Here is a 13,352-nt window from a genome sequence, read left to right as displayed (position 1 = left end):
TGAAAGAATCAAAGTAACACTCCAGGTATGTTTTTGATGAGGAAATAATATTATAAGATAATATAAAATCAAATTTGCATAATACCCCCCTTTAATAGAACATATCCTATTTCATACAGTTTATTGTCTCATTATAAAGATGAAGCTCTAATTAGTGTTTAATTATAGAAAGAAGTCAAGTTTTTCTTTAAATGTAAAATGAAAAACAGCTACCTTACTGTCAATGATTATGGGGATTTACTGCCAATAAATTCATTTCCTTATTGTCTTTGCATGCAGGATGGTTTAAATCATAGGAACTGAGAGTTCCTATTAACGGGTTGTTGTTTTTCCACTCTGTCTGCTCCACATTTAATGTAAAACAGACACATCTGCATGCTTGTCGCTTCAGTCATCGCTCTGTGTTCAAATGCAAAATCCCTCTGGGTGGAATTTCCTTCCCACTGTGATTCGTTTTGGTTTGGAAAAGAAGTAAATCAAAGCCATCAAACAGTGAATACTTTAAAATGTAGTGGATTTGCTAACAAAACAATTTTTTTACCACCTAAAACCTGAATAATCTTAATCTTAACTGCAACTCCAAAATAAGGAGATCTTAATTGAACTTAAAGTGCTGATGAACTTTACACAAATGTTTGTTGGTAGATTTTAATGTCACTACTCTCTCATTTGTCTCTCCTGTAAAATGTGTTGCTGCTACATTAGTTGGGTCTTCCAGGCAAAAAAAGGTTGTGCTAAATTAAATTAAATGAAAAAAACTCAAATAAAAACAGTCCAGATGTAAGTCCAATTGAGGATTGTTTTGGAAAAACTTTTAAACAGATGCTCACAAAACCTTCTTTTCCCAATCTGACTGAGTTTGAACTATTTTACAAAGAATTTGCTAAAGGAATTACAAAGCTGGTAGATATGCTAAAAAAAAAAAAAAACACCTGCAGCATCAATGGAAACTAATGTTTGATTGAACAAGAAAGCTTTTTCACTTCATGAAATTTTAACTGGAGTCAGCTCAGAGTGGGAGGAGCTAAATGAAGTATTAGTAGTATAACGATTAATCTGACAGTAAATTGATTAATCATAAAATAATTGGCACATTCTGGAGACTTGAGTACTTAACCCTATTTTATATAATGCCAAAAACACATAAAATACTAATAAATAATTCAATACCTTTTTAAGAAAATAATCATTTTCTTGCCTAAGATGGAACAGATTTCTTTTAGTGAACACTTGATTACTTCCAGCAAAGAATCCATCTGCAGCTAATGCAAAAAAAAGCTTGGCCCTTTCTGCTCGACTTCACCTTACAGTGCAGCGCTTATCTATTGACTTTTTTTTTTTCAATTAACCAACTAATAATTAGATACCAAAGCATGCTTTATAGAAGGTTGCTTTTTTTTTTTCTTTTACAGAATTTGAACCAGGTGAAATGAAAACCGTCACTTGAGAAATTCTGGGTAGAAGATTTCGTTTTATCTTCAATAGAGAATGTGTATATTTTTGTTTTTTCTGCTAATTTCCTTAAGTTTCTGTATTACAGTTGACAATTAATTGATTAAATTAGTTGATGATTGTTTCAAAACTCAATTAATCATGATTAATTCCATTAATCGTTTCATTTCCATAAAATATTCAAACTAATTAGCAGTTTATCTTTCAATTGCTAATTTAATTTATACCCCCATCTTTTTAATTGGATTTTCCACTGTTAGTCATACACTCCATATTTTACTAGAAAAAAAAAAGTAGTCTAGCATTTCAAAACAGTGTTGAGGCCTTAATGGACCAGTTAGAGAGGCAGGGAGGAGGCCTGAGCTCAGGCAGGGGGAATGAAAGGACAGAAACAGGGGAAGAGTGTTGTGAATGTCATCCCTCCGTCTCCCCCAGAGGAGAAAATGAAAGCGAGGGAGGCCTGAGCCTTTTTGAAATGCACACCCACTGGTAGCAGGACTCCAGCCACCACACAGCCCAGCAGAAAGGCCTTCTGGGAGCTTTTGAGTATGCAGAATTCAAATACATGGAGAATTGGCTGATTGACTCTCCAGCACCTTTTATTTACTCAGCATTTCTAAAAAAAAAAAAAAAAAAAAAGACAAAAAACAACCTCACATCTCCCCAGATGTTCACCTTTATAAAGAAAAAGAAAAACCAACACCAGCACTCCTGCCTCATACTTTTTTCCCCTTCTTCCCCCATATCACCCTAATCAGCACATTCAGCGCCACGAGGGACCGCCGAGAATATGCTATGTGAGCTCAGAAGCCAGATCAAAACATATTCCCAGAGCTGGTGTATCACGGCATGTTTGACTCCTCTGTCCTCTTCTCCGTTCTCCCTCCCTCCATACTCCCTCACACACCCCAGGGTAGCCTTTGTGCAGCTGCACTCCTCCCCTCACACACACATTCTACTCCCCTCCTCCATCCCTTTTCCCTTCCAGAGCCCCGTTAAGGTAACACAATGCAGCTACCCCATTCCCCATCCCCACTGGCTTTAAGAAAGACTTCACACTGACCAGTCACAAAAAAGGCAAGTCTTAAAAAATTGGGCCAAAAGAAAAAAAAAAAGAGGGGCAGGGGGAGATGAGTAAGAGGATTCCTGCAAGCCATTTTTGTCCACAGACAAATCTCTCTGTCTGTCCTTTTTTCTTGCTCATATCTATATCACTAGCTGTATTTCCATTGGCTGAATAATTGCACAATTTGACATTTTGAAAATAAGCTTGCCCAATGGGAACAGGACAAAAACCTCTTGTTTTTCGATAAAAAGTTGAGGTATTTAAAAAAAAAGATCAAAATTGGTTTATTTTGCAAAACTGCGACGGAAACACTTTTTACGCATCACACGAGTCACATGATCAACACGCAAGATGTTGACACTGGCTCAAACCAACAATAAGACAATGACAGGAAGTGGTAGGAGGGTGACGGCGCAGCATCATCATGTGAACAATCTTATCAACATGTGATTTTCATTGCTTTTCTTCATTAATGGAAACACAGCAATAGCAAAATTGCCATCAGATCAAATGGCTTCAATATAAGAAGAAATACCTCCAATCGTTTTTTTCTTTTCCAAAGCTGTAAACTTGGATGCAAGAATCCAGAGCGTGCCAGCTTTCGCTGTGGGACAGAAAGCAGACGGCACCTTTCGTCCTGCAAGGGGACAACCATTCATCGCTTCAACACCAACAGGACACGGGGAGAGTGTTTGTCCTCCACGTCAGCTGTCAGGGAGAGATGCATTAACCACGCTGGCCCACCAGGGCAGCAACCTTCTGGATCTGCCTCCCGGTCAGCAGGCTCAGGGTGAAAACCTTTCATAAAACCGTGTTTCAATATGCGTCTATCTGATGGTACAGTGTCTTGCAGAAATATTTAATTTCTTTTGGGTTTTGTTTTACCATTTGTCAAGTTAACAGCAACGTTTCGATTTTACTTGATGCTTAAAATGTTGGAAATCAATTAGGGACGCACGCATGTATCGGCACTACATGCGTGTCGGTACTGGCCGATATCAGTCCATTTTTTTAAATATTGGTAAAAATGTCTATTTAGTAAGAAGCTCAGGCAGAGACTTGGCCATTCAGTGTAATTTGTATTTAATCTATCATATTATCCATTATGCAGTCAACAAACAACAAAGAATTATTTTTAGGGATGCAATATATATCACCGCCAACATCGGAATCAGTTGATAACTGAAATTTATGTCTATCTTGTTGCTGTTTGTTTCTTAAGGGATCAGGGAAGAGGGTGGTCATGTGGTTTTTGTTTGGTCATGTGACAGCAATACTAATGCAGCAAACGATTATGGGGAGTTTAAGCAGAGAAGTCGGAGGTGTGGTTGTATTTTTCAAGGCGTTGAAAGGGAAGTAATATACATATAATATCGGCATGTATCGTAATCTGTGATAGATACCGATATTATATGGTATGTACAGTATCTGTGGATATATTAAACATATATCCACAGTTTAATATATGACATCAATATTAGTGTCAGGTATCAACAGCGGCACAAATTTTCAAATCAGTGCATCTCTGAAATAAAGTTCTGCATTTGTATTTATACATGGCTTTTCATCTAAACTGACTGGCTGACAAGGAGAGAATCAAACAGAGAAACAGACCTGGAGGAGAAAAATATGAGGAGATGAGAAACCTCATTGAGCTTTTTTATCTATAAGCTAAATGTTATGTGTGTCGGAATAAAAAAACTGCACATCATCCTGAACACAGCGGGCTCCAGGATAAAAGAATTATAATTAATCAAAGCTGGACAAGGAGTGACACTACAAACAAGTCTACTCAGCAAAAAATACGGTTCAAGGTTGCAAGAGACTTCAGGCAGGGCCAAGGGCTCCAGAAAGACAATATCCTGAAACATGTAGATATTCTAGTACTAGAAGTCCAGTCCTAAATCCAAATGAAAATATATGGCCAGAGTTGTAAATTGCTGTTTAAAAACCTGTCTCCATCCCATTTGAATTAGCTGTAATTGCAGGAAATTTGTGTTTTACAGATTATTAACTCAAGGTGGCTGTAATCTACTGAGCAGGACAAAAATGTCAACACTACACGTCATTTTCTTCCTCTCAAACATTATACTGTATGATATAAAATCCCAATAAAATACAATGAATGTTTATAAATAGGTTACAAACAATACCAAATTATAACATCCGACTCAACAAACATCCCATTATTCACACTGTAAACAGGATATCGGTGCCGAAATGTCAGGGAATCCTTAGTTTTACAAAATAATCATATTCCTTCTCTTATCCTGGAAAGCCTAAGAGCCGAGGCTACAGCCGGAGTGAATTACAAACTATTGACGTCAGCTGGATTTGCAAATTAATCCAATTAGGCAGCACTTTTAGGTCATTAGAGGAAGAGCAGTGAGAGGAAAGCAGATCATTAAGCATCGCCGGCTAATTTCTCTGCCCTCAAACAAACTGCCTTGAAATGTTTATCTTGTCAGTCGTTAAGAACTTAGCTGCAGTTCCCATGAAGGAGGGGGGGGGGGAGAAGAAGAAAAGAAACAGGGACGCTGATTACCCCTCCTGCATTCCTCCATGCGGTTTCACTAAGCCGAAGTCCGCCTAATCCCGGATCTCGGGGTGTAAAACCCTGTTTCGTTCGGATTAGGATCTGATTAATGTGCATTAGTGGAAGTTATGGAGATACAGCTGTCACATCACACAGGTGGGAGAAGGAAGGAGTTGGCACGGCACAATCGAGAGTTGTCCTCATTACATTTCTGTTCCGGAAGACGGAATGCGTTGTGACTGCTTCGGATAAACCCCAAAGAAAAAAAAAAACATCACTATAATTAGGAACCAATAGCAGGGTTGAGTTCAGGAGTCTGGGAGAGGTGGAGACACGTCTCACCTGTGGGCTCTGGTCATTGATTGGCCGTGCGGAGCCAGCTGTGTCCTGTCATGTCACCATGATGTAAGAGGCTGAAGAGCCCTGCAATTTATCAGCACTTATGAGTCTATTTGTCATGACCTGCTGTGTCTTTGCCAAGGCTGATTACCGGTGCGCCACTCCCTCTGTCCCACGCACTGCAACAAAACCACAAAATCTTACAGAGCAATTCTGGTGGCGTTTCTAGTGCAAGCACCTTAGCACACTTGAAATAAGACAAACAAAATAACTTACAAGGAACTTTTCAACAAGCTTGTTTTTTATTGAGTCAATAATTCCTTAACATATATTAACCTGTGGAGAGACTTTGTGGAACAGTGTTGCTAAAGAACTGAAGCAGTGTATACATTACTGGATATATTCAATAAAATGTACAAAAAATTTTTAAAAATAAATTTGAAAAATCACTAATAGCTATATGGAAGATGGACATACAGAAACAGTAAAATAGTGTATATTCTTAGATGATTAAAACATACAGCATATATATTTTCTATATAAGATATTGATGTAATTTTATAAAAGTGTATATCGAAAAATAGGATGAAGGGGTGAGAGCTAAGACAAAGCGTGAACTTTTCACTCCATTTTGGACAAATACTGTAGCTGAAATGACTGATTTGTATGTTGCAAAACTTTTGTGTGTGTGTGTGTGTGTGTGTGTGTGTGTGTGTATTTAAATGTATCTAAATTTTTTATTTTGTTTTTTCATTGATTTGCTCAAAAATAAAGAATAATGAAGATTAATAATATTGATGAAAAAGTGCTAGTTCTAATGGCACATTATGACTTTTTCCAACGTTACAAGTGAAATAATCTGCCAGTGAAAATAGAACAGTTTTTTAATCAATATTAAGTAATTATTGACTCAAAAGAAGCTCCTACATCTTGGTTAAAAGTTACCTTTCAGTCAGTTCTGTCTTGTTTCCAGTGTACTAAAATGTTTGCACTAGAAGCTTACCAAAATACTTGGTAAAATTGTGTTTTTGCAGTGTATTTTCATCATCTTAAGCACAAACTCATCCTTACATGCTTTCTTGTGCTGCATTCAGTCATCGAAGCTTTACAGTAAACTGTCACGGGTACTTCCGATATTTGCCTTAAGGTTCTACCATCCAGGTTAATATTTATACATCATCTTGATAATTATCTCTTGAGAATGATCCAGGTCACCATGCTGACTGTAGCCACCTCCTGCCTGAATGGTATCAGTGTGGGGAGTGTGAGGTCTGATGAGCACTTAGCGCAGAGATAACAGGCATTTAGAGTGTAGGAGGAGGACAGGTCCAAGATAACAGGGTGAGAGCTGACAGATGAAGGTATCAATTTACAACAGTCAGACAGAGCAAAGCCAAGAGCAAGTCATTACAAGTGTGAGAGGGCAAAGGCCGTCTTATTTTATTCTTTTTCACAAATTAAAATGGAAAGTTTGCATTACTGTAGCCAGGAAACAATGTTTGAAAACAACGACAAATGACTCAAACTGGCTGGAAATTCAAAAGTTTAGTTGAAGTTAGTCGGCTGTTGATGTCAATATTCAATATGGCAATATTCAGATGCGCGTCTAACACGGAAGGGTTAAGATGGAGACAGAAAACTAACTGCTGATTGGACTCTTGTCCAATGGGAACTACATTATGAGAGTTCTTGTTAGAACCAATTGAGCTTTGGTTCTAACAGGAGGGTTAGAACAAAGGGTTTTGTTTACTTCCTCCCCTGCCACTGCTAAAACTACAACCAGACTACACTTCTAAAACAGAGCAGAAAATCGACCTGCTCGTGAACCACTTCACCTTCTGTTCGCCGATTGGCCTGGATGAAAGTCTACCAGAGGAATCCACTTCAATGGGAGAAATCCCAGACAGAGAAATGAAGAGAAATGAGAATTGTGTGAAACTGCTTAGAAGGCAACGACCAGGCCAGCATTTCTGCAACCTGGAAACAATGCTGGAATACAACTAAAAATTATAAAGATTTACATAAAGTACTTTTATTATAACTAGTAGAAAGGATTAATTTGATTAACATTTGTCTTTACAATCACCCTGATTGTAACTGGCCTTCTGTTTACAGGCGAGTTTTTAACGGAGGGGAATCAGCTGGTAATGATAGATCGATTTTCTGCTTGGTCAGCTCCTATAAGGGATTTACTAGCAAAAATATAACAATTTCAGATTTTTTCGTAACAAACATTCTTCAGTGTGGAAGTTGTTCCAGCAAGAAGACGACTCAGCTGTCTCTGTCATGGGTGGGACATTTAAAGGAAAAGCCAGAAGAAGCATGTAAAGTTTAAGAAAATTGTAAAAAAGGAAGTTGTATGTTTTATGAAGACATGTCAGCTATTGCCTTAAGATGCTACATTTCATCAGCTGGTGAGATCTGCTGTCCAGTTGATCTCTAAAGCAAGGCACTGATATCTCACCCCATCCCCAGAAAAAGAGACAATCCTCAGATATCCCAACATTTAGCTGCAACTGGAAACTCAGACATATGAAAGACTTTTCTTACACAACAGGACGGGTTGAGGAACTGAAGGTGGAGCAAATAGACCTCAATCCATAACCTTTGACCCCGTTTCCTGTTTAGATTTTACACCAGTTTTCCTCAACACGACTTCTCTGCTTTCGAACAAAAAGCAAACAAAAGCAATGGACCAAAGTGTGGAGGTGCACCCATCAATCGCCCAGAGACTGGAATTAGAGCTTTCACAATTTCTTATTATAGAAGTCTTTTGGTATAAAAAAAGTAAAAAAGGGGGAATTGTTCAAAACCACAAATGGCAGGGCAGACTTTAATAAAATTGAACAAAATCAAAGCCAGATCGGTGCGTCTGAAAGGTGTGGATATAACATCTTGTTCTCCATTTTTAAGACGCTGAATAGCATTAAGTGGGTATTTAAGAGTGAATGACGCATTAAACAAACAACAAACTTTGGTGTAATGTGACAGAAAAACCTTTCAGGTTTCAACCTGAAAATAATTAAACTGACTTCTACTTGGGTAATTACAGGTTGGCCAAAGTATTGCAGCAGAAATGCAGAGCACCAGGACCCCAGTGGCTAATAGGCTGGCAAAAACAGTGATATTGAGAAATGAGATGTTTTGTTGGGTTTATTGATCAAGACCAAACATATTTCATTAATTTAGATACTTTTGCACCACATATTTGTTCAGATACCACCTTGCATTCCACGTTGTGTACTGGAATGGCTCATTTCTCAAGTCTAAAGCAACTGACCTGGAAAACCCCAAACTAGCTCTGACTGGAGACTCTGAAAAGATAGCCATGGGACGGGTGAGTCAGAGAAATGTGTGAAAACAGCACAAGCAGCACAGGGAGAAAAAGACAGCCGGTAGCTCACTTCAGGAAGTTCAATGACAAACCTGAATCAAAGGAAATTATTTTATATAAAATGGGGAAACAGAAACTAAAATCTGCTGCAGCATTTTTTTAGTTAAAAAAAAAAAAAGACGCACTCAGCAATAATCGTCAACCAGGGGAAGAATCAAGACATACAGGGAAACACGGTTCCCAACGGGGCTTAGGCTGTCTTTATGACCGATGATAGCTGCTCTCTTCACTGATCCCACATGGCCTCAGCACTTTATGTGTGACTTTCTGTGTGCTCAGCTTTAAGCTGGACAATCCTTTTTGCCCACCATGTTGACCCTTTTACAGCCAAAAGACAAATCTGCTGGGTTTTTCCCAGAGAAATTATAACAGAAACTTGGTAAAAGTGAAAGAAAATGCAATCTTTCTATGAGAAAAGTCCCAGTTTGTTCTGGTTTATACATGTCTTGAGTAACTTTTGTTCTGGGACAAACTTTCAAAGCAAGGGAAAAAAAATTATGTTGCACGATTGGACTTTTCCTGAAAGGTAGTGATGTTTTTCCCTTAAAAAAAAAAAATCTAATTTTGACCAATTCAGTTTCTTTTCCCCCACAATGATCATACCACATGGAAATGGAAAATGTACACCCAGTTCTTTAAAGATTTGGAAGGAAATAAAACCAAATATATTTTAAAGTCTGTCACAAAACCTTTATCATTTCAATAGATTTGCAACTTATCGATCACAGTTGATCATGCAAAGAAAATGGCCAATTCCAATGGCTCAATTGGTGCGTCTCTAATTCTAGCAGATTATTATATTTCTGCTCGTTTATAAAGGGAGAAAAATATAACAAAGAAGTCAATGCTGGTCATGGAAAACTCGGCCGATTCCAATCTCTTGATTGGTGCATCTCTAATACTAACAAATCATCATTACAGCCCCCCCATTTTTGAGGGAGAAAAATAAAACAAAGCAATACTTTGTTCCATCTTTGCAAAGTCAAAGAGATGACCAGACAAGAAATAGCTAACTTACCTGAGCTCACATGGAGAAAAGCTAAGAAAAATACAAATCCGATTGAAGTTGGAGACATCATTCAGCGCGTCTCCTGTAAGAAATGCTCCGATGTAATCCAAATGATTCAATAAATCAGGTTAGGCATCCACTCCTTCATGACAAGTAGTCTCTGAATCCAAAGGCTAAACGGGGGTTGCTTTAGTTTTTCTTTTATAAAAATCTACAAAACCTAGAAAACACAGAAGCACTTTCAGCGCATGTTCTGTTCACGAAGTTCAGCCCAAGTGAAAAAGAATTTAAAAAAAATAAAATAACTAGTTTCTTATCCTGTCTTTGAATTCATCCCGTCGCTGATCAGCCAGGCGATCTCACTCAAGTCATTCACTTCTTCCGTGCAGAAACTGAAGAAAACAAGCTTGTAAATCCGCAGTGGAAGTTTATAAATCCAAACCGAAGTAGAACAATCAGTAGTCCACAGTCACATTATTTGAGAGCAGTTTTGGATCTGTCACTTTGGGCTCGGAAACTTTCCCGTCTTCCCTCCCTCTCGGTCTTTCTCTCTGTCTCTCATCCACCGGATCGGACCCCGGATCAGCGCAACTTTTCCATCACTTTCCCCCCGTTTCAGCTCCTCTGCCGCTCCGCTGCCCGACGGACGGATCCTGCAGCGAACCTTTAGCTGAGAGAGGAGGGGATCCGGATTCCCACTCACAGCGTTTCATTCAGAGAAAGCGGAGTGCTCCCGTCAGTTGGTAATGCGTCTTTCTACCCCCTCAGCAGACCCGAGTCTGAGAGGAAAATTAACCTATTCCCGCCTGGATCCGCTGAACGCAGCGCTGGAGCTCAGCGCATCAACTGGATTCCCCTTGAAGCAGGGAGTGACAAATATATACAATAAATAAATATATATAAAAAAAGAGTACACTTTGTAGACCTCATAAGTTACCACTATATTGAAACTATTTTCTGGTTTGTGGTTTACAGCTGTACTATGTAACTTTTTTTTTTTGAAGTGTTAGAACTGTTCTTATGTCGTGACAATGTAATATGAAACATAGTCTGCGAAAATCTTTAGCTCCTCCACCCGCCTTGTATAAATTGTTCAATATACTAATGGCGGAGAAACGATTTACCATTACAGAAAAAAATCTGTTTATCTGTCCAATGGCCATGCTAACTAGCCTGAGCATTCACAACAGGCTCCGGTGGGGGTAACTAGCTGTAGGCTAGCTGGCTAGCTTTGAGTGCTGGAGGGCTGTTGTTAGAAATTGTTTCCCATTAAGAATGGAGAGCTGTGGAAGTATCCACATGTAGCAAGATATTACAAAGTTCTCGTCTTAAAACTAGGGAGATGTTTCTGTCATCTTTTAAAGGGGGAGGGGAAGTATTATATAAAATTGACTTTTTCTTAGCTTTATATCATGTTATGATGTTATTACCTCATCAAAGACATACCTGGGGTGTTTCTTTGATAGTTTCATGCGTGCTTGAGGATTCCTCGACTCTCCCACGGCAGTCATTCAGGGCGCCACAATGGCTGATTTCACAAAGCACTGCCTACATAAAGTACTATCTATTTCCACAAAGCTCCTTCTTGGAGCTTCATTCTCCAGCCGAGTTTCCCCCCAACAGAGTACTCCTTCTCCACTCCTTCTCCACTCAGCTCCACCATACTAGCTGCAGCAGCAATTAGCAAACACCTGGTGAAACTGCCAGTCATCATACAAACTTACCCTCCTAAGAACTGATGAAGTGCTGAAAGCAGGAAGAGAAGAAGCTTCTTAAAGAGTCAGAGGTCCAAATTCATGGCATCAAATTTTGAACTTAAGTTTCTTTTAAGTCATGTTTGGTATACACAGCATTTTCATAACTGAAGGTGACATACCATAGTTACTTGACTGTGCTATAAAATGGCATTATGTTGCACAGACATAGCTGGTCATTGTATGGAAGTGCCTGACGCTGTTTTAAAACTACTGGTGCCCAAACTCAACACTTTCATTAAAGAAACTACTTTGTTAGTGTTTCTTCTATATTTTTGGTTATGCATGAATTACCTGTGGTATTTTTAGTCAAGTCAATATCAAATCAAAAATCAAATCAAATTTTATTTGTATAGGACATTTCAGCAGCAAGGCATTTCAAAGTGCTTTACATCATATATATCAATGCAGGGTCATTCCAAGACGGTAAGACCATTTCAATACGGATTTGGTGGAATCTAGGAGAGGGACCAAGTTTAATTGGCTGAGCTTAAAAAGCAATCAGTGATAACTGGTTATTGTTTACAGAAACATATTTGTGAACAAACAAAAAGATTAAACTCATAGCATCAGATTGCAGCTATGGTTACGCAGCAATCAAACTATTAAAATGATTCTTTGCATTTTTACAAGTAAACTCGCCAATTAAGTCTTACGTTTAAAAGTTAAAATTTTAAATCTTCTAATCTATCTACGTTGAAACGGTTAAATCAAATGCAACAGTATTCTCATTCTCAATAAGCAAATGTTGAAATCTTGTCTGAAATTGAAGGTTTTAGGGGCCCCAAGCAGCAGCATAGGTTGATTAAGCCTGGGGCCGGTTCTGAGCCTACACCATAAGAACCTCAAACCTGACTTCAGATGTCAGACAGAATGAAAACAGCTCAACTCACATTCAATTTGTGTTTTGTGTACATCTTTAGGTAGTCAAGGTACTGATGACAGCTGGCGATAGGCTCCAGGATCTTGTTTATTTTCAGAGCACTGAAAGTCACAGACATTTGACTTTTGGTTTAAAACTTCTTCAAACATCTTTAACTTACTCATGTATTTTAGCATAATCCAATTAAAAGAGCTCACTAATGCAGCTCATTATTACCCCCCAGGCTTCAGTTCCAAGTTTTAATCAGTTGGTTAATAAAATAATTTAGTGTGATCATTTCTATTTAAATCTGTTAATCATTTTTATAAGTGTTATTTGGGATACCCATAAAAAAAATGTGCCTCTGATATTAGCTCCACCTTAGATGACGTGAAGCGGATTTCCCTGAAATAAAGTAACAAAGCTTATGAGAATAGTTTTAATGTTTTAAACCGAATTGTTGGCAAAGCAAAGCAGGAATGACTAAAAGTGAACAAACAGAAAATCTTCCAAACGGGGCTCAGCTGAAAGCTGCCCTCCCTGCTCTACTAAGCATTTGTTTTCAAACAGCGCCCTCCAGTGGTTGCTGGCCAAACTAATTCAGGAACGAATCCACTTTTAGCTGCAAAACGCTTTTATTTATTCATTTATTCATGTGTTTATTTATTCAAACCCAAATTGAACTGAATACAAAACCAGTGGAACTAATATTAAGCAGAAGCAAGCGAGCAGCCGAGCCGTGTGCTCAACCAGAGCAGCAGAATCAACACCACACTCTGAGTGACTCAGTAACTGGGAGTTCTCTGAAGCTTCCACTTCTGACAGTTTCATTGCTTGTTGTATTATTCAAAACAGAAAGAAAGAAAAGAAGAAACTATGGGGTTCGTATAAAATTGCCGTTTTTTTCTAATTTTGTTCTGATTTTGGGAAGGGATATTTG

General features: G+C 38.4%; 1 protein-coding gene across 4 annotated transcripts in view; it reads right to left on the bottom strand.

Annotated features, from left to right (window-relative positions):
* The window catches only part of robo1 (roundabout guidance receptor 1), a 320,732-nt gene that overhangs the window by 179,086 nt on the left and 128,294 nt on the right, over positions 1–13,352 (bottom strand). Inside the window, exon 1 of one of the 4 annotated variants that reach the window (XM_023351207.1) lies at positions 9,806–10,574. The exons of the other annotated variants lie outside the window; for them this stretch is intronic. Coding sequence (XP_023206975.1) covers positions 9,806–9,866 — 61 coding nt within the window. The 5' untranslated portion in view covers positions 9,867–10,574. Of the gene's footprint in view, positions 1–9,805; positions 10,575–13,352 lie in introns of those variants that run through there. 4 annotated transcript variants of the gene reach the window in all.

Source organism: Xiphophorus maculatus, chromosome 18, assembly GCF_002775205.1.
Source record: "Xiphophorus maculatus strain JP 163 A chromosome 18, X_maculatus-5.0-male, whole genome shotgun sequence".
Classification (NCBI taxonomy): domain Eukaryota; kingdom Metazoa; phylum Chordata; class Actinopteri; order Cyprinodontiformes; family Poeciliidae; genus Xiphophorus; species Xiphophorus maculatus.
The sequence above is the reverse complement of the archived record's forward strand: the minus strand, read 5'-3'. Positions and strand labels throughout refer to the sequence as shown.